This window comes from Solanum verrucosum, unplaced genomic scaffold (genome assembly GCF_900185275.1).
Source record: "Solanum verrucosum unplaced genomic scaffold, falcon-dt-bn FXZP01000306.1, whole genome shotgun sequence".
Lineage (NCBI taxonomy): Eukaryota > Viridiplantae > Streptophyta > Magnoliopsida > Solanales > Solanaceae > Solanum > Solanum verrucosum.
Window position 1 is genome coordinate 1,613,218 of NW_026020398.1, and position 22,409 is coordinate 1,635,626.

A 22,409-nucleotide genomic window follows, 5' to 3' on the forward strand; every position below is an offset into this window, starting at 1 on the left:
ATGCAGTATAAAATACCCAAAAAAACCTAGAATGTATATGAGATACCAAACCAAATACTATAATATTGAAACTATGATATAATTTTTTTAATTTATTATGATAATTCGTTATCTACCGTATCATGCCCCTTCTTAATCATATTTATTAAAATATAGGTAAAATTGAAGAAAATAATACAATTTTCTCTTGTCCTTGATATTTTATAGTGTGAGATGTGTAGTTTACCTTTAGCAACTTATTACAAAGTTTTGAGGACATATATCAATAATTAAGATATTGTTACGTGCTAGTGTCTTGGTCATGCCAAAGAATAAATAAAAGCCAACTTGATGCACTAATAAACTGTTTGTGAAGAAAAAATTCGACCACTTCAATCAAAAAAGTAAATCGTGATATCTGAATTACATATTACCAAAACAATTTTTCATTGTCCAGTGTTCATCAACATGAAGGTGACATTGAATTAGAAATGACAAATTGACAAATGACTCGAGAATAATGACAGCCCGCTGCACTAAACATTCGCTACGTGCGGTTTTTAGGAAAGGGCAAAGGGTAGAAATAGAGTAGCAGTTTTATTCACAACACTAGACTTTCATCTGCCCTCAAAAGAAAAAAACAAGTTGCAAAACCAAACAAATTTTGAGTTATTTTCTCACAAACTCTTGAAACCAATCTAAGCACTTTCTGCAAATCCAATTTGTAAATTATCAAAATCGAAAACTGTGTGATATGCTCTCAAGAATGCATCTCCAAGAACCCTGCAAAAGTAGAATTTTGAACAAATCATACATGTTGATGTTATGTGGCAAGGAATATGACAATCCACAACAACATACGGAGTGAAATCCCATGAGTGGGGCCTGGGGAGGGTTGAGTGTATGTAGACCTTACCCCTACCTTGGGAGGTAGAGATCGAGGTTGTTTCCAACAGACCCTCGGCTTAAGGAAAGCAAATGCTAACTTGTGAAAACTAACAATAGTCTTACCAGAGGGGACGTTGCGGATGCACATTTAAAGCTGTAAATCCACTGAGACAATGAACACCTTGGTGATCATCAACTCTGATAACATACTGTTATAGAAATTCACAGAGGAAAATAGTAAGTGAAAGGAAAAAAGTAAAAGTGAGTATCAAGTTAAGTTCTAAAAAAGAAAGTCATTTGGTTGGCTTTTTTGTGTTTTAGCATCAATCCCTTGTTGGTGTTCAATATCTCACCCAAATAACAGAGAAATAATGCCATATTCAAAGTCGTGATTAGATGAATTCATTTAAAAGAATCCGTTTAGTGTACCAATTTCATCGAAGCAGACTGTCTTGAACTCATAATAGTCTATGAAGAAGTAATTGATGACCCTCAAAACCACAATATGTTAATATATGGCCTAAACATCTGATACTATGGACTGTAACGGACAATTAGTTCAAGTTGTTGAATCAAGTTTTAACGCGAAGAGAAGCACTTGAATCTCGTTCTTGTATCCTTTAAAAGGGACACCATTTATCAACTATTATCCGTCGACAGGAAAATAAAAAGAAGCAGAAAGTTAAGTTAGAAACTTATTACTGCAGTTGAACTTGGTATTGTTTTTGTTCTTTTAACATCTGCAGAATCAATCAGAAAGGGAGACTTAGAGCAACGATAAAATTGTCTCCTAAGTCAAGGGTTCAAGTCATAGATTCAGCCACTTATGTTTGCATCAGGCACACTACTTTGGGCTATGGCCCTTCCCCTGACCCTGCATGAACGCGAGATGCTTCGTGCACCTCAAATATCTTTTTTCTCTTTTTGGTGACAAGTAGATTAAGTATCATCTTTATATGTCTAGTTCTCTACGATCACCTAATTATGCCATCTTCACAGCTTTTGATACATCTTAAAACTAACAGAACATCATACATTAAAGTGAAATAGCACAGAAGTATGCCTTTAACTGCTTTATGTGGCAAAAACATCTTAATAAGGAAGGAACAGTTTTGAATATCAACGAACCTGATCCGGAGAAAGGGGGAAAGACTTGTTCCCAATGGTAAAGGTTATATGTGGTAGGGAAAAGACATCACAATTGATATATGATTTCCCTCCAGGATTTGGTAGCTTCTCACATAACTTCATCACAAATTAGATGTGTCAGTGAAAACATCAGCTAACTAAGAAGAACTCGAAAATAACAGAAGCTGTCACACTGCTAAAGAAAAACCTTACCTGATTAGCATATTGAAATGCCAAATCTTTTGATCGCTCTTTTCTAATCTCTACTTGTATCCAGAATGCTACCATCTCACAAACATTGCATAACATATCCTTTTCTAGCCTCTGGGACTTTGAACTTCGAATTCTCATTCGGGGTTCATGACTGAAACATAATTTGATTTAACGTTTTAGATCATCGTTGTTGATCAGACAGAAGTCGAAATGAAAGAAAAGAATCTGAAAATTCTAACCTTACACCTAATGTCTGATTATTTGAACAGATACCATGGCAAACTTTATCAGGATGTAACTGCAAGAGACAAAAGGGATGAGATCAAAAGAAGAGACACCTAATATACCATATTGCAAATTGATGAAAGAACTTACCCCTGAAAGCAATCGTTCCCAAATCGTTTTTCCATAATCCGAGACAACAGTTTTGCAATGCGAACTAACAACTCCTTCTGCTCCAATAGCATGATTTATTTGAGTTAAAATGGTCTGAAATGAGGTTAAATGACGACGGTTGAGCAGAAATAGATTCTTGAAAACAGGAACTAAAATCAAGAGTGGTCTAAATACATACAGTTGGACCAGAAATAAAAGCTGTTCCAGTATCCACAATAGCTGGACAGCCATCCTTACAAAGGCCTGCGAGCGAAAAGAAGAAAATTTACACTAGAGATGTATAAGATGCATTATATGTAAATTGTAAGTGATATTACCTGTTGAATTGTTTCCTATAAAAAGATCCCCTATCTCAATCTGGAACGTTCGAAAAAGGTCAGTTTGTTCAGGAACAAAGTAGACGATACAAATGAAATTCTGTAAAACACAAACAATAATACTGGACTGAGGTTAATTACCTCCCAATAACCATTTTTAGAAACCGGGATATATGTATGTAGACCCCTGAAATGAGTCCAATCCATGCCTCCAAAGAGAATTTCACCAGCCATCCTAGACGTGGGATCTCGATTTAGCCAGAATGAGAAGATTGACTTTGAAACTATTTTCTGAAGCACCATGTTATTCCTGAAATTGTCGTGCTAAGTTACTGTCGTAAAGTATAAGCTACTATGCCCAAAAATTATAATATGAACAGATATTACTTACCATACTGGTGTGACATTCCTTGAATCCGCGCCTTGGAATCCAAGTCCTAGTACTCCATCAAATCGTGCTCTCAAGAATGTGAAATATCCCTCCTTAGTTACCTCAGTGAAGACCTGCTTGATAGATTTTATTCAATGTGTAACTTGAAAACATATCTAAAACTTTAGCTGCAAAGAAACAAGATGGCACCTGCTGCTTTATGACAGCATTTCCAATTTTCGTATCGTCTTGGCTGAAGAATCCATGCACTGATCCAGTGCCAAAAGGGATTTTGCAAGAATTCCCTGTCACAAAAAGCACACGTAATTTTGTTCAGGATTTCCCCTGAGCTATTAAATCAATGAGGCATTTAACCAAAATGAAAGTTTTGAGGTCCATTGAGTAGCTACCATTTTTCGTATAGGTATTTGATAGTCTTGATTTGTACGTGGAACGAAGATAACATGCAATCTGCATAGAAAATTGATCATTCGAAAAGGTAGCTTCATGTTATGAAATGTGTAAATCCACAACTACTTCACAAGACTAACCGAGAAGAAGCATTTCGAGGATGGAACCCAAAGATTGGAACTTCCAGTATCAAACACAACAGTGAAGTGTTGAGGTGGTGAACCAATACCAATCTCCGCGAAGTACTGAACATCTCGATAATTTTTTATGTAAACTATCTGCTCATCGGAAGAAGCCGAGTTTCTATTGGAACCCTTCAAACCTTTAACATAGATTCTTGCACCCCTTATGTTATTAAGGTCCATAGATTGCCTTTTTAGCTCAATCCTAACCATATTATCAGCGTATACGTTGAGGCCTAAACCACGGGTTATTTCCCATATCAGAATTGCTGCAAGAAGAACTTTGATCCCCATTCTGTTCACAACCTAGCTCTCTGGTTTCACATAGCAAAACAATTAGAAAGCAGATAAAATCTGTAATTTACCCTTCAACAAATAAGTCCATTTGGTTCATTTCAATCAAAATGCATGTCAAAGGTCTTAAGTATAATAAAAGCTAACTTCTAATACTATCCATCTACCAAATAGACATCAATCTCGAATTAGTTGGGGTCGACTATATGATTCCTTTTTATCCGTTCTACTCTATTCAGGTCAATTTCTTTCCAGAATATAACTAAAATATAAAAGGAGTTACGAAAAATACCGGATGCAAGTGTAACACAACAACAACAACATATCCATGAGTGGAATCCCACAAGTGAGGTCTGAGAAGGGTTAAGTGTACACATACCTTACCACTACCTCGTGGAGTTTGAGAGGTTATTTCCAAAAGACCCTCGGCTCGAGGCAAGTGTAACACAACAACTAAAATTTAATACTATCAAGTTTTAACTTCTAAAAACTGCATATACAAATATCACAGCAGAAAACTAGTACCTGACTGAAGGCTAAGATAGATGCCCATTCCCAAATTCACAAACTTTATATATATATATATATATATATATGAAGTTCAAGAACTCACAGGTGTAACAGAAGTCATCATAGGCAGCAAATGAGTCCAAATTTTGAGGAAACCACCTTGCAGTTTCTACTGAATTTCATGATATAAGCACAACAAAAAGTACAAATTATATTTGCATTATTACATAGTGATTTAGCAAAGGTTACTTATTCTCACTACCTCTTTAGCGGCAATAAATTAACAAAAGAATGATACAGTCTTTTATCGGCATTAGTTAATTGCCATTAGATTCAATGTCGTTATAGATTTTAGGGACATTTATAAAGAATGCTAATTGCCACTAAAAATACATATCTAACGACAATTAAGTTACTACCGCTAAAGATTATTTTTTTATGTAATGTCTTCCCACTCCATTTCCATTTAACTATAGTCTAGTCTGTGTAGAGTATAAAGTGAAAATAATGACTTCATGAGTATCATAGAAGTCTCATTTATTTTTTCTTGCTAACTCTAGTGAGTAACTTACACCTTGTTTCGATGGTTGTACGTTACCTGTTGTATTGTTTGTTTGATATATTATTTGTTCTCAATGTTACTTAAATTTTATTATATTATATTATTTAAATTTATTTTTAGTGTGATCACGACATTATCTTAATATTTTCTTCTCATTTTGTATGTACTTATTTTTAATAATTCTATTTTATCCTTTACCCTACATTTTTATTGTAGTTCTACCTTGTATCCTACTTTTCTTATACATTTATCACTACAATTATTGATGTGTGACATCATATGATGACGGAGAACGATACAATTTATCCAAACGTTATTTTCATTAAAACAATGAATACTATGAAACTCCCTCTATTCCATATTAACTTAATTTTTGAGGGTTTTTTCATTGTTCAAAATAATTGAATTGTTCAAAGTTCAAGATGGATATTTGAATTTTTTTCAATATTTGCCCTTTCATTTATTGAAGTTTTATATTTTCTAAGAGATAAATTACACTAATTACAAAGTAATATTTATAATTTCGCAAATGGCAATAGTGGAAATTATGTCTTTAAATGATTTTCTTAATATGTGTGCATTGTCTCACAAATTCAGTTAATATAAAATAGATGGAGTAAATACAATACAATATGAAACCGTACTTATTGGTTATACAAAAGATAGTTTCTAGACTTATTTGTTATACTTCAGTAAAAATTAAGTGATTTTTCGTCAGTTTAATCACTATAGTACAATAAAATGAAATTTTTTCCGTTGTTTATCGGGCCAACATACGTGTTTTCCTAATTTTTGGATTTGGGAGAAGATATTTCTCAATACTCAATTCACTCTCAAGTAGGGGTGTTCGTGGTTCGGTTTGGATCGGTTATTGATTAAAATTAAAATCAAAATCAAATTAATCTAGTCGATTTTTAAATTTTTTAAATCCAAACCAAATCAAAGGAAAAATATAACCGTCGGTTTGGTTATTGTCAATTTGGTTCGGTTTGGTTCAGTTTTTCTGATTTTTCCAGTTTGAAACTAATAAATTTTTGAGGGCATACATATCTTGATAGACACAAACACCTGGTGTATGAACAATCCACAGAAAAGCTATTGTTGATTCGATTAAGCAATTAAGCAATACCAGAGTTATCATTACACAAACAAAGTGATTCAATTAAGAGAAAATGTGACTATCTCATGAAAGATATGGTAGGTAAAGACTAAAATAATGGATTTTGATGAGCTTGGACATAAGACTGTAATAGTTGGGCTAAAATTTAAGTGTTGGACTTGAAAAAATGATAAATTTAAAGACTTAAGTTAATTAAAATTCAACAAAATAATTATATTTTATTTATGAATAATATATAAATAATTATAGAATTTATATATTTATTTTTCGGTTTGGTTATTTTTGCAGTTATTTTTTATTAAAACCAAAACCAAACCAAACCAAATATCGATTTGGTTCAATTTGATTTTTTAACCATAACCCTGAACAACTCTACTCTCAATTACATAATTAACATTTTATTTGGGAGCAATTTCAATAAATTAAGATATTACAATCAACTCCCTTAATTTATTTATTATTGATATAAATAAAATAATTATGATGTAACAAATTTACTCTTGCTCCTATACTCTTTTTAATTTGGTAATTAGCTTTCATTGCGTTGGAACAAACATATAATAGGATGAGCAATATAAAAGTAATTATCAACCATATTTTTTTGTTTTCTAATTTTATTTTTCCCAATTTACCTTCTTAATTAACTTTTAAAATAGGAATTTTGTAAGAACATGAAGAGATTGTGGTGCAACAATAACAACGTACTCAGTATAACCCCACAAGTAGAGTCGGAGCCAACTAGGTTCATTTGAATCCCCTTCGACTAAAAATTACATTATTTATACAAGGTAACAATTTTTTTTTTATGTATCTATAGTAGATGTTGAACTCATTTGACTTCTCCATATGTTTACTTTTGATATTTTAATTTGAGTGAAAATTTTGGCTCCATCACTTCCCAAAAGTGGTGTGTCTACGTAGTCTTATAACCTCTACCTTGTGAAGGTAGAAATGTTGTTTCATATGGACCCTCAACCCAAGTAATGCATATAGACAATAATATGAAAAGAAAATACAATAACGAAGAAGTCATATTGAAAATAATGGAAAAAAGAACAGTAACAATAACAAATAATATGATAAATAAAGCAAAAGGTAATAAAAACAAGAAGTAACAAAAAAAAATGAAGAATAAGATAATAGGATAGTACAACAATAACATACACAATATGATCATGTACATGTATCTGCTGAGAATGGTGTGTACGCAACCTTAATTACCCCTTATCTTGATGGAGAATCAAGATAATGTTCAACAGCTTACTAACCTTCTACCTTGATCCTCAACCTTTATATATATCTTCCATCCGAAATCATGTCTGCAATAAGAATACTATTTAGCCCTAAATTGAACTTTTAGACGTGCAATAATTTGAGGTAACTAATTAATAATATAAAATTTAGATAGTATAACTTGCCTTAATTAATGTAAACAAGATTAACAATGAGTATGAAATAAAGTGATATCAAACAGTAAAGAAATGGATACAATTTGAGATTTGGTGCCAAAAATTGGTAAGGTCATCGGACAAGCTTGATGCTATTGATATGAAACGAGACAAAAAATAACAAAACCTAAGAGCTTAAGAGCCTAAGATCACTTGAAAGTAACAATATATTGCTTAGTGAGTGAATGAATAAAATTAATTAATTATTATCTGTACAAATTCACCCAAATCTTAAGTTCGATTTTTACACATACAAAAAAGATTGCGGTGCATATTATAAAAATAATAACTAATAAAAATAAAGTGCAAACTATAAAAGAGTGAAAATAATCATGTTTTTCATCTATGCAGTGATTCTCGTTTATATATAATGCATGGGTAATAATAAGGGACAAGACAAATAAATTAAAATAGAAAAAACACTAAATATAAATAGAGAAAATTGGAGGAAAAAGGCAAATCGACTCTATTCACTCTTCTATTTATGTGGCACGAGTGAAATTTCGAGAGTTAATCAATTTTTTTTTTATAATTATCTTAAATATTTTAAGTTATTGACTATTGTAATTTATAGTACTATTTTTCATATTTTTTAAATACATAATATACTAAAAAGGAAAATAAATGAAGAAATACTAAATATTGTAATTTATAGTACCATTTTTTGTTAATTTTTAAATACATAATATACATAAAAGGAAAATAAATGAAGTAATACTAAATGTAAAATAGAGAAAATTTGACTGACTGACTGACCATAAGCTGTTCAAAGCTCTTGTAATATATGATAAATTAAAAAAGGAAATTAATTTAATTAAATGCATTTACTGACTAGATTTGTATTGACACCGTCCAATATGTATTTGATAATAAATATTCACTATAAATAGAATTATATCATAAAAAAGGAAATTAATTTAATTAAATGCATTTACTGACTAGATTTTTATTGACACAGTCCAATATGTATTTGATAATAAATATTCATTATAAATAGAATTATATCCGTTTATTTCTTAACAAATAAAATAAAAACTATTAACCTTTTCTTGTGGAGCCTCCAGTATCATCGTTTGACCCGTAAGTTTTTTTTTCCTCTTCCATTTTTATCAACAAACATTTAATTATTTGTATAATTTTGATTAGAAATTTCAGTTCATTCATTAAAGAGACGGGATTTTATTTGTAAAACTTGATTCTTTTTGTTGATTTTTTATTCTTAGAATTCTTCATTGATGAATGTATATTTAGGGTTTGTAATTTGTGTGATATGAAATTGGTTTCAGTGTATATATCATGTTCACTTTAAATTTTGAAATTGAATTAAAGTTTTGGGGAAAATGTTTTTGTTTTCTTTTTTACTAAATTTATGAAACATGTCCATATCCATGAATTCGATATATCAATTTTCTAGTCAATCTTTCCTAGTGAAGAAATGTGTTATAGATAATCTTGAATTCTTGATCTAGGTTTTAAAATTAGGGTTGAACCAACTTGTAATTTTGAGCCAATCATCTTTTTATATACCAAGATTTAGGAAGACAAGATCCAAAATAGCTTTGATTATTATTATTTGCTCGATAAACTAGAATAGTCATGAATTTTGAACATGAATTGAGATACAATTTTGTTGAACTGATCTTTCATGTTACATTATATTATAAGTGTTTTTATAAGTAATATTTCGCTTTAGCATTCAAAATATATTGAAATAAATGGTATTGTTATATATTGAAAAAATTGACTTTATAAATATCATACCCATAAGAGAGATGACTCTTTATTCATTACTTTCCTAACTATATGTTATCTGCCTTAAGGATTTCTTGATTATTAAAAAAAATTGCAGCTCATTCCTCTTTAAAGATACTTTTCTTTTGGTGTTAACTAGGAATACTACCAGAAGAACATAGATTGGTGACATATAATTTCCGTCTCCTCTTTAATAATGAATTAGCAATGATTTATTAAAACATGCAATATATTAGTGACAATCTATCTAGCGACGAAGTTCATAACTAATTGATGTTTCTTCTAAGAAAAAGGAGGCATGTTATTAGTTATATTGTTATTTATATTTTAGTGATATATATAGGTCTTGAAGTAGGGCTCTTTCTCATAGCAACCTATATAAATATGAGATTCTTTGTACAATAAACTACCCTTTTTATAATATGTTTGCTTAATAGTCCATACTCTTTTTGTTGGGATAATAATTCAAAGTTGGAGTAGGAATCTTAAGTTATTTAGGATTTTTTATTTTTTATATTTATTTAATTATGTGTAGTTAGTATTTATTTATCTTAGTTCATATAGGGATAGATTTCTAGTCCTAGTTTTATTTACTTCTTACTATTATAAATAACATCTATAGAGAAATAGAAAAAACTTGCATTAAGATTCAGAGTTTATAAAAAAAATAAATTAATTCACCATCCATACTTTTTGCAGAGAGATAATGGATGCCGTTGTGGACACATTGGACAAGAAATATGATGAACTTTTAACAGCACTAGCCATTGTGCTAGAGACAAGAGAGACTAATGGTGGAGAAAAACCAGAAGGTGTAGATCTATCTCTTGAAAGTTTTCAAAAGAGTTTGTTATCCTTCCAAGCTTCTTGTGAGGAAGCACAAGAGTTTGTTGAGACTTTGAAGCATAGTGTAGGATGTGAAAAGTTTCCAGAACAGGTGTTTGATAGTGATTCTATTCCTATTAAGATGGATGATGAGAAAACGTCGAAGACAAAGATATGAGTACATCAAAATCACTGAAAGATCATTGGAATAATATTCCAAGCAAGTTGTTATGAAGCGCCATTAGGCTAGCTAGATCATAATGGACCTTTCAGAGTGCAAAATAGTTTTTAGTTTACTGAACAATTCGTAATTTCACATGTTTTTGAGATATTAGAATTAAGTCGATAATGCCATATGATGTTTTTGAATATTTGACTAAAGATAGTTTATTATCTATATTGATTTTATTTTAGCAGCATTTGTTTATTAACATAATGCTCTCTTTTCTTTTCATTTTATGATCAAATGGTATATAAAATTAGTTATGGATCCGTTGCTAGAATATTGTTACTCAACATTTCGTTGCTAAATAGGATTAATAGTAACGTTTTCATGTTTGGAGACATTTATTTCAATGGAAAACTTTTCAAGCATGTTAAATTAATGTTATTACTACAACAACTAACCCGCCTTAATTCCTAATTAGTTAGAATCGATTCAATTATTTCGAAAATTCAATGATCTATGTTCTTTAACCTTGGAAATTATCTATTTTTTATTGATAAAAATAAAAGCATGCATAGTTTGACATAAGATTCCACCTAGGGTTGAGATTTTTCCAAATTTTGTTTTTGAAAATTTTTAATACAAAAAAGTGATTGTGTATGGAAATGAAAGATTATTTTAATAATGTGGTAGTAAGCAACTCAAACAATAGAATAGTAATAGACAAAGAACCTATCATTTAATTAAGTGAAGAGGGTGCACTATATGAAGCGTATAAAGTAATTAACATAAACGGATGACAATAATCTAGATTTGAGATCATTCTTTGTGTTGTTAAGTTATTATATAGTTGAGTTTAGAGAAATGGATTGTAAGCATAGCATTGCAAATTTCTTTTAGTAAGAAATGGACTATTTTGCCAACAAAGCTGAAAAATAAGAAACTAAAACCTTTCTATGAGTTGAGGTCAGCAGGGGCAAGAAATTATGAAATAATTTGACCGAATATAATCAAATACTTAGTTTGCAGGATCATTAAATATTATTTTACTAGTTAGAAAGTGCAATCACATGTATATAAACACAAACTACACCATATAAAGCCACAGTCTAAAATCATACTTGTTACAGTTGTTCGTTCCGACACTTTTTGGAGAAGAAACCTTCAAAGAATCTTCACACGAACTTTAATAGAATTGGAGAAGGACGAAGGAGAAGAAACAAAAAAAGTGTATGTTCTTTTTGGAATTGTAGAGAACGAAGAGTTTTTCTTCTATTTTTTCGATTTCTCTTGTGAGACCCTTTTTATAATTCTGAAGGGATACAACTATTCAAATAGTTGTCTCTTATAAAAGGGATACAACTATTCAAATAGTTGTGTCTCTTATAAAAGGGACACAACTATTCAATGGTAGTGTCTATTCTGAAGGGTTACAACTATTCAAATTGTTGTGTCTTTTCATTATATTAATTAATATATAATAAATAATTATATATATATATATATATCTGTTTTCTTTTCACATGGATCTGGGTTGACCCACATGGGTGACCCAATCCAATTTCCTTCATCTCCCATCACGCATAGTAGTGGGACAACTCTTATTCCTATTCTATAACTTTCATACATTACGACTAGACCGTGTGATCAGTGCATACTTCGAGAGCTTCGTTGCTATACAACTGTTAGGAATATAACATCTCGATTAATGAAATTTCAAGAGTTGATCAATTTTTTTTATAGCTATTATCAATATTTTAAGTTATTGACTATTGTAATTTATAATACTATTTTTCATATTTTTTAAAAACATAATACACTAAAAAGAAAATAAACGAAGAAATACTAAATATTGTAATTTATAGTATCATTTTTTGTTAGTTTTTAAATACATGATATAAAAAAGGTAAATAAATGAAGAAATACTAAATATAAAATAGAGAAAAATTGAAGAAAAAAACAAATCATCAATTGCCAAATTATATGACAAATTAAACATTCGCTCTTGTAATATATGACAAATTAAAAAAGGAAATTACTTTATTAAATTCATTTACTGATTAGATTTGTATTTACACAGTCCAATATGTATTTGATACTAATAAATATTCATTATAAATAGAATTATATCCGTTTATTTCTTAACAAATAAAATAAAAACTATTAACCTTTTTCTTGTGGAGCCTCCAGTATCATCGTTTGACTCGTAAGTTTTTTTTTTCTTCTTCTTTTTCTATCAACAAACATTTAATTATTTGTATAATTTTGATTAGAAATTTCAGTTCATTCATTAAAGAGAGGAGATTTTGTTTGTAAAACTTGATTCTTTTTGTTGAGTTTTTATTCTTGGAATTCTTCATTGATGAATGTATATTTAGGGTTTGTAATTTGTGTGATATGAAATTGATTTCCGTGTATATATCATGTTCAATTTAATTTTGAAACTGAATAAAAGATTTGGGGAAAATATCTTTTTCCCCCTTTTTATTAAATTAATGAAACATGCCCATGTCCATATCCATATCCATGAATTCAATATATCAATTTTCTTGTCAATCTTTCCTAATGAAGAAATGTGTTATAGATAATCTTGATCTAGGTTTTAATATTAGGGTTGAAATTTTGAGCCAATCATCTTTTTATATACCTAGATTTAGGAAAACAAGATCCAAATAGCTTTGATTATTTTTGTTTGCTCAATAAGGTAGAATAGTCATGAATTTTGAACATGAATTGAGATACAATCAGATATAATAATCATGTTTTCTGTTGAACTAATCTTTCATGTTACTTTATGTTGTATGTACATTTTATAGAATAATATTTCGCTTTAGCATTCAAGAGATTTTGGGATAAATAATATTATTATATGTAGAAAATTTTGACTTTATAAATATCATACCCACAGCGGAAGATGGTTCATTACTCATTAATTTCTTGATTGTGTGTTATCTTACCCTCAAAGATTTCTCGATTATTAAAAAGAAATACAACTTATTCCTCTTTAAATATACTTGTTTTGGTGTTAGCTAGGAATACTACCAAAAGAACATAGATTGGTGACATATAATTTTTGTCCCCTCTTTAATAATAATGAATTAGCAATGATGTATTAAAATGCAATGATTTATTAAAACAACATATTAGTAACAATCTATCTAGCCACAAAGTTCATGACTATTTTATGTTTTTCTAAGAAAAAGGAGGCATGCCATTATATTGTTATTTATATTTTAGTGATATATAGGTCTTGAAGTAGGGTTCTTTCTCATATATAACTATGAGATTCTTTATACACTAAACTACACTTTTTATAATATGTTTACTTAATAATCCTTACTCCTTTTGTTGGGATAATAATTTAAAGTTGGAGTAGAAAAAATTTAATTTTTTAGAATTTGTTATTTTTAGTATTTATTTAATTATGTCTAGTTAAGATTTGTTTGTCCTAGTTCATAGATTCAGAATTTTTGAGTATGTTTATAAATAAAATATTTCCATTCACTGTTTATACTTTTGCAGAGAGATAATGAATGCCGTTGTGGACACATTGGATAAGATATATGATGAACTTTTAACGGCACTAGCCATTGTGCTAGAGACAAGAAAAAACTAATGGTGGAGAAAAACCAGAAGATGTAGATCTATCTCTTGAAAGTTTCCAAAAGAGTTTGTTATCCTTCCAAGCTTCTTGTGATGAAGCACAAGAGTTTGTTCAGACTTTGAAGCATAGTGTAGGATGCGAAAAGTTTCCAGAACATGTGTTTGATACTGATTCTATTCCTATTAAGATCGATGATGAGAAAACGTCAAAGATAAAGATATGAGTACATCAAAATCTACCTTAGAAGATCATTGGAATATTCCAGACAAATTGTTACGAAGCGTCATTAGACTAACTAGATCATCATGAACCTTTAATTAGGGTCATTATGTTAGAGTAAAATGGTTTTTAGTTTATTGAACAATTTGCAATTTCACATTACTTGTTTGTTTTTGAGATAATAGAATTAAGTCATAACGTCGTATGATGTTTTTGAATATTTGACTAAAGATAGTTTATTATCTATGGTTTTATTTAAGCAACATTGGTCTATTTATATAACGAATGACTCAAGTACTATTTATAGTTAAATTTTAGGGAGCAACTTTCGTGAGACTCGATGTTTTAAGAACTTTCACGAATTCATTAGAACTCATTAGGGTTGTAACAACTGTTGAGCAATAACTGAGAAAAAGAATCATGAACTTTTTGAAAATGATTGAGCTTGGGCTTTATTTTGTCTGGGCATAGTTTGTTGTTCGATTCCATACTTTTTAATTCAAAATTAGAAATTATATGCAAATGGTTGAGTTTCGGCTTTATTTTGTTTGGACATAGTTTGTTGTTTGATTTCATACTTTTTAATTTAAAATTAAAAATTATATGCATTTTCTATTGACAAAAATAAAAGTATCCATAGTTTGACATAAGATTCCACCTCCCATCAATAGGTTTGAGGTTTCTCAAAATTTTGTTTTAGAAGTTCTTTTATATAAAAAAAAAGTGATTATAGTTTTTACTCCTATATGTTTAAAGATTTGTGAGTGTTTAATTTGGGGAAAGAAATCATTTTTTATTTTGTTACAAAAGGTGCTAAAACCATATGGCTTAAAACAATAGTTTAAAATCAATTGTAAAAACTTATTGAAAATGAAATTTATGGTGATTTGGTGTGATTTTTGAGATGTCTTGGATGGATTTGGTCCTTGGATTCAAAGAAGATGAAGAATTCAGTTTTTTGTATAATAGTATAAAATATCGTAGAATATTATATATGGTGTATAAGCATTTCTTATAATTTAGTATTATATTACTTATCAAATTTTAACCATGGTTAAAAAAGTTTGTGAAAGTTATATATATTGGTGTATATCAAATATAGATATATTATTATATATCAAATATATAATATTATATATGGAAATTTTAAACATTTAGAAAAATAGTAGCTATGCGACATAAAATTTCAAAAATCTAACTACCTAAATAACCCAAAATAAAATGATCCACGCAATGAAAAATATTAATTATACTAATTTTAATATATTAATAATTCACTTTCTAACCTGCGACCAAATAATAATAATCAAGTGTGAATGGTAAGAGGAATAGTCAAAATGGAATCAATCACCACTTTACTAGTAAGAAAATGACTCCTCAACTCTAAATGGAATTTTTGTCCCCACTTATATCTCTTAAAATAAAGCATATATACATGTCCAAGTATGACAAATTAGTAGCTTTTTCAACTTTTTTATTTCCTTCTTTTCTTGAGTACCTCTTTTTAAGCATTTGGTACTGTAATTTAGCGGTCTGCACAAAAAAATGGAGCACAACACACAAATCCAAATTCCAAGAGTCAAATTGGGTACCCAGGGTCTTGAGGTAAATTACCAATATTTTAACTTTGATTTCAATTTCCATTTAGGTTTTAAATTCTTTTATACTGTAGTTTGGTAATTTATCTGAAAATTATTGATCACTGAAGTAAGAGGGGAAAAGAAAAGAGTACTAGTACTTTGTGACAATCAATTGATTTGTGTTGAGTTTGTTGAATTTATCAGTTTTAGCTTTGTTGGATACAAATTAAAGCTCAATTAACTTAATTGTACATATATTTTTCATTTGAACTATTTTGAATTTAAAATTTGGACTCTTGAAATTTTAGCATGATCTTTGCGTAATAGCAATAGATGTTTAGGACTATTGTTTTAGAGGAGGAAAATATTTTAAAAAGGCAGCCCTAGGCACAAAGCATCCCGAGTCAGTGTGGTCCAGGGGTGGGTCGCACCAGGGGTGTCATGTAGACAATCTACCTTAATATGGCTGCTTTCATGACTTGCTTGAACACGTGATCTCATAGAGACAACTTTTCATATCCCTTCGTCGGAAAATTACGTTGTGTAGCTAGATAACAATATTTTATATATGTATATCTGTTACATATTGACACTTTTTTGCTTCTATGCAGTTTTACTTCTTTACATTTTGACACCCCTTTAGTCAAAATTCTTGTTGTCACGGACTCAAGGTTTTTATGAGGACGAAAAGATTATACTACCAATATTTTTGCTAAAATTGATTGTATTGTCAAATTCTGAGTTTTATCCTTCACATTTTTCAGTAATTTCCTTGTTTGAGTTTATTTCATTATTTCCCTTTGTTTAAGATTTGATGTTTTTACTGAGGCAGTGTTCAGTGTCGCTCCTTCATTTCATTTCTGTAATAATGATTAGTCCCTTGAGTATTCTACCGCCTATGCAGTAGTGGAGCCAGGAATTCTATGAAAGGGATTAAAAAAAATCGAAAAATGACTTACCTGGGATTTGAACATGTATTTCTCTTATGTTAAGGGATTCAAAATTTTATGTATATGCTCAAAAAGATTTATTTTTTGCCTATTTATGCAGTATAACTTTCTGATAAATTGCATCCCCTTCTTTGCATGTGGCTCTGCCATTGCGCCTATGGTTATAGTTATTTTGTGTATGTCCATTTATCTCACTAACATTTTCGTTATCAGCCTCCAAAATTTCACTTAATTGAGAGACTCCAATCAATTGATCAGACCATGAATACTTTTTGACACCCTTAGTTCTGCTCTTGAAAAGAAGGGCTTTAGGTTCGCGATGGTTCCGAGATATGGGGACCTTTGAAAAACATTTATGCTAAAAGAGAAGGCAAAGTTTTATTCCTATGCTAGAAGCTTTTAAATCATTAGTTAATCTTTTACTAGGTCTCGAAACTCGGGTTTGGTTGTGGAGGACTTTCTGGCTATTTTAATGCTCCTCTTTCACATGAAGCTGGCTGTGCAGTCTTAAAGGAAGCATTCAGCAAAGGCATCACTTTCTTTGACACAGCAAACGTATACGGGCATGAGGGTTACAATGAGATAATGGTGGGAAAGGTACACTTAATTGATCAGTGTACTATTCAATATTTTTGTGTTGATCAATTCATCGTCTTCTGTTTGAAGATTTAGAACCATATAATCACTCAGTGTTGCTGAGACTATCATATAAGTAATGATTTTGCTTTTTAAATGGTCATTTTGGGATAACCAGGTATTGAAGCAGCTCCCTCGTGAGCAAGTCCAACTGGCAACCAAATTTGGGTGTATATTTCCCGAGGACTTCAGTGACTTCCAGTGTCAAGTCAAATGCACTCCACAATATGTGCGGCAATGCTGTGAAGAAAGTCTCAAGCGGCTTGACGTGGACTACATTGATTTATATTATCAGCACCGGACAGACACATCTGTGCCTATAGAGGAAACTGTAAGTATCAAATTTTATCCATGTTCTTGCCTATGGTGATAAATAAATATGTTGTACAGAAACTTGATTTTGTTGAATCAATTTCATGAGACAAAAGATGGGGGAACTCAAGAAGCTAGTGGAGGAGGGAAAGATTAGGTACATCGGCTTGTCTGAAGCCAGTGTTGACACAATTAAGAGGGCGCATGCTGTTCATCCCATCACTTGTGTGCAAATGGAGTATTCTCTTTGGACTCGTGAGATAGAAGAGGATGTAATTCCGCTTTGTAGGTATGCTCGTATCTGATGAATATATGTTGTCACTCAATGATTAAGATCACTTTAATGACTTTTTTTTTTTTTTTCCTGAATGACACTATTATCATATAGTATTTGAACTGGTTAGTCATTAAGCGATAGCAGAAAGAACTTCAAGAATTGTCTAATATTTTTTTCTGCCACCTTAATACAGAGAATTGGGCATCGGTATTGTTGCGTACAGCCCCCTTGGCCAGGGGTTCTTTGGTGGAAAGGCAATCACAGAAAGCTTGCCTGCGGAAAGTCTGGTGGTAAGTAACTGCAGTAGTTCCTAGTAGATGTTACGTATTGCACAGTCCCTCTTAGATTTATTTCCTATGGATGAAGTAGTCATCACTCTCTTTCCCTTGTTTGGTGTGACTATATAAGTACGTCGTGTATAAGAGATGACGCTAAGAGATTGCATGCCTACCACTCCTGTGTCGCATTTTCTTCATTCTAGCTGACTTTGTCCAAGATGACTTAGTTATCTTTACAGTATTGGGAAATGAAGAAGCAATTACTCCTCAAACACAATCTAGTCAGGTCAGCTATATAAATGATCTTCTGTGCTCATTCCTCTTTATTCAGACTTATTTCATTTCAATACCAACCAATTAATTTGTTTCTTGAGACAATGTATCAGTCATCTTTATACCATACATATGGCGGTATCTCGAGAGACTTTCCTCAGTAAGACGTGATTATTTCTAATTTTAGTTAATTTTATATGACCTTACATAACATATATATATCTTAAAATCTGCATTTCAACGATACATGTTGGACCTTAAAAGCCTAAGCATTTACTATCATATAACAATGTTAGTCTCATAACTATTTTATATAACTTGTTTTTCGCTATGTTAGGCATCTTCATATCGCATAGTACTTCCCTATAACTCCTTCATTCTACCATCTTTTGTGGTTTCGTGTGTTAAATATTCATCTATCATGCCATTCTTTGGGAAGATTACATCTAGGTAACTCAATTTCTCTGTTTTGTTAGGGTTCTCATCCAAGATTTTCCGGAGAGAACTTGGAGAAGAACAAAGCTCTTTACATAAGATTTGCTAACTTAGCAGCAAAGCATGGTTGTACACCTCCTCAACTAGCTTTAGCATGGCTTATGCATCAGGGAGATGACGTGATTCCGATACCTGGTATGATATATAACATACCTTTTCCATTATGCAAATCAAATTACAATTTCTTCTTAATTGAATTCCTCTCCTCGAGATGTTGTTATACTAGTTAGATTCTTGGTCATCGTGGTGTTCGTTTGTTAACTGAAATATGTCATTTAACCTTGGACCTGTTCTAAAAAAGTCGAGGTATTTCTAATCATACTTCCAATGTGTTGCAGGAACAACAAAGATTAAGAACCTAAATGCCAATATTCAATCCCTAGCAGTGAAACTTACACCAGAAGATGTGAAGGAAATCGCGGATGCTATCCCCATTAGTGAAGTCTGTGGAGATAGAGAGCACGAAACGCTGTTTAAGTACGAGTATCGGGTAGCTAATACACCATTAAAACAGTAACATCACGTTGGTGAGAAATCATAAATGGAACTAATCACCATATCTTAGTTTCATTACTAACTAAATCGCCTGTTCTGGTTTTTTGAATAAGTGGAGCTCATCAATAGCGCATGTATTGTTATCCCTTGTTGATGTATATATTGTCTTCTTTTGTTTTACCTTCCGGTGTTCGGTAGCCTGAACCCGAGATCTCTGGTTAGTTATCCACTGTACCATCCTTGGTGTATATACTATCATTTGTCAATCTAATTATTGTCTTAGCTAAAGCTATCAAATTTCCCAATTCTTGAAAATTTTGAACTGAATTTCCCAACACAAATCTAATTGTTGTCGTTTGACACTCTAATTCTTAAGTTTTTATATTTAATATAAAATATAATAGCAAAGTTTATGAGAACAAAAGATATTGTTATAAATTATTATTTTTTTATAAATATCATACCCATGGAAAGATGGCTCACTAGTCATTACTCATTAATTTCTTAACTGTGTGTTATTTAACCCTCGAGGATTTCTCGATTATTAAAAAGAAATGCAGCTCATTCCTCTTTAAAGATGATGCATATGGTAATTGTTTTGTTGTTAGCACTTAGCTAGGTGTGCTACCAAAAGAACATGAATCGGCGACAGATAATTTTCATCGTTAAACAATGAATATTTGTCGTAAGCATGGATTAACAATGAATTATTTAAAACAAAATGTTAGTCACCATCTATCTAGCTACGCGACGAAGTTCGTAGCTAATTTATGTTTTTTTAAGGGAATAAAAAGAGACATGCCATTATATTGTTCTTTGTATTTAATTGATACATTTGTTTAAGGTAGACTGTCAGCATCACACTCTTTAAAGTGCGATTCTTCCTCAAATCCTACGTGAACACGAGATGCTTTGCACAGTACTAAACTGCTTTTTTGTAATATGTCTGCTTAATATTCCACACTCCTTTCATACTTTTGCAGAGAGATAATGGATGTCACTGTGGACTCGTTGGACAAGGCATATGAAGAATTTTTAACAGCAACAGCCATTGTGCTAAAGACAAGAGAGAATAATATTGGTGGAAAAAAACTAGAAGGTGTGGATCCATATTTTGATTTTTATTGATTAGATTACTAACATAATGCTAACTTTTCTTTTCAAATGGAAACAATAATATCCATTGGATTGTATTTTTTTTAGTTACAACTTATTGTAGAGATTCTATTACCAGAGGGGAAAAAAAATAGAATTGCTTATCCATCTGTTGCTAGATTGTAACTAAATATTTCATCGCTAAGTATTTTTTTTTTTAATAATTGATTACTAAATAAGATTTGACAATAATTTTTTTCTTTTTATCACTCATTTTCGTAGTGCTCTCTCAAGTGATAGGTATCTTAATGCACTTCACACACTTTTGAGAGATCACACTGGTCATTGGAGGATGAGATTCGTCGAATGCACCCCATACACTAACTCTACCATGGATGAGCTGCAAGCCCTAAAAAGAGAATTGCATTTAGGAGTTGACCACAATCTAACTCTTTCGGAAATCAACACTTTATCCATATGTTTGAGCATGACCATTTACTCTATAATAATCTTATTATTGAGTGCAAATCATTAAATGCATAAGTTGGGTGCTCTAAGAATGATGCACATAGGCTGACAAATCGAGTAGTGAAGAAAGGAATTTTTGATATACCTACTATTTTGCTAGTTAGGAAGCAGACAATCTAGGAACTATTTTTCCTGTAAAAACTATAACTAATGATATTATTATCTAGGGTTGTGATATGACCCAAAAGACTATTTTCTAAATAATACAACAATAAATAACAAGACTTAATGAAATGTACCTATCTATATTGTACATTTAAATCCATTTCATTTCAAAATTTAATGATCTATTTTCTTTAAACTTAGAAATTATATGCATTTTTTATTCATAAAAATAAAATCATGCATAGTTTGACGAATCCACCTCCAACCAATAGGTTTGATGTTTCTCAAAATTTTGTTTTGAAAGTTTTTTATAAAAAAAAAAAGTGATTATAGTTTGTCCTCTTCTATTCCAAGAGATATGTGAGCGTTTAATTTGTGGAAAGAAATCATTTTTTAGTTTGTTGCGAAAGATGCTAAAACCATATTGCTTAAAACGATAGTAAAAATCAATTGAAAAAAACTTATTGAAAAGGAATTTTAGGGTGATTTGGTGGGATTTTTGAGATGTCTTGGATGGATTTGGTCCTTGGATTCAAAGAAGAAGAATTCAATTTTTTGTATAATAGTATATAATATTGCATTGTATTATATATGGTGTATAAACATTTCTTATAATTTAGTATATATTATTATATACCAAATATATAATATTATATCTAAAAAAATGTAAACATTTAGAAAAATAGTAGCTATGCTACATAAAATTTCAAAAATCTAATGAAGAAATATTAATTATGCTAATTTTAATATATTAATAATTCACTTTCTAACCAAGTGTGAATGGTTAGAGGAATAGTCAAATACTCAAATGGAATCAATCACCACTTCACTAGTAAGAAATTGACTACTCAACTCTAAATGGAATTTTTGTCCCCACTTATATCTCTTAAAATAAAGCATATATTCATGTCCCAAGTATGACAAATTAGTAGCTTTTTCAACCTTTTTTTTTTCCCTTCTTTTCTTTTCTTTAAGTACCTCTTTTTTAAGCATTTGGTACT

General features: G+C 30.6%; 2 protein-coding genes across 2 annotated transcripts; one reads left to right on the plus strand and one right to left on the minus strand.

The window, feature by feature from the left end:
• Nucleotides 1-390: 390 nt before the first annotated feature.
• LOC125839559 (cyprosin-like) lies at nucleotides 391-4,223 on the minus strand. Its single transcript, XM_049518547.1, has 13 exons — nucleotides 3,843-4,223; nucleotides 3,702-3,762; nucleotides 3,502-3,596; nucleotides 3,313-3,425; nucleotides 3,063-3,231; nucleotides 2,922-2,961; nucleotides 2,783-2,847; nucleotides 2,584-2,697; nucleotides 2,448-2,506; nucleotides 2,209-2,359; nucleotides 1,996-2,112; nucleotides 991-1,076; nucleotides 391-762 (listed from the first exon to the last, which is right to left on the minus strand). Exons 1-13 carry the CDS (start codon nucleotides 4,176-4,178, stop codon nucleotides 678-680), a joined length of 1,491 nt encoding a protein of 496 aa, XP_049374504.1. The 5' UTR covers nucleotides 4,179-4,223; the 3' UTR covers nucleotides 391-677.
• An 11,617-nt stretch (nucleotides 4,224-15,840) lies between these two features.
• On the plus strand, nucleotides 15,841-19,968 carry LOC125839496 (perakine reductase-like). Its single transcript, XM_049518471.1, has 7 exons — nucleotides 15,841-15,989; nucleotides 17,341-17,511; nucleotides 17,669-17,881; nucleotides 17,979-18,151; nucleotides 18,333-18,429; nucleotides 19,167-19,320; nucleotides 19,524-19,968. The coding sequence occupies exons 1-7, from the start codon at nucleotides 15,930-15,932 to the stop codon at nucleotides 19,700-19,702; spliced, it is 1,047 nt and encodes a 348-aa protein (XP_049374428.1). The 5' UTR covers nucleotides 15,841-15,929; the 3' UTR covers nucleotides 19,703-19,968.
• The last annotated feature ends 2,441 nt before the right edge of the window (nucleotides 19,969-22,409 follow it).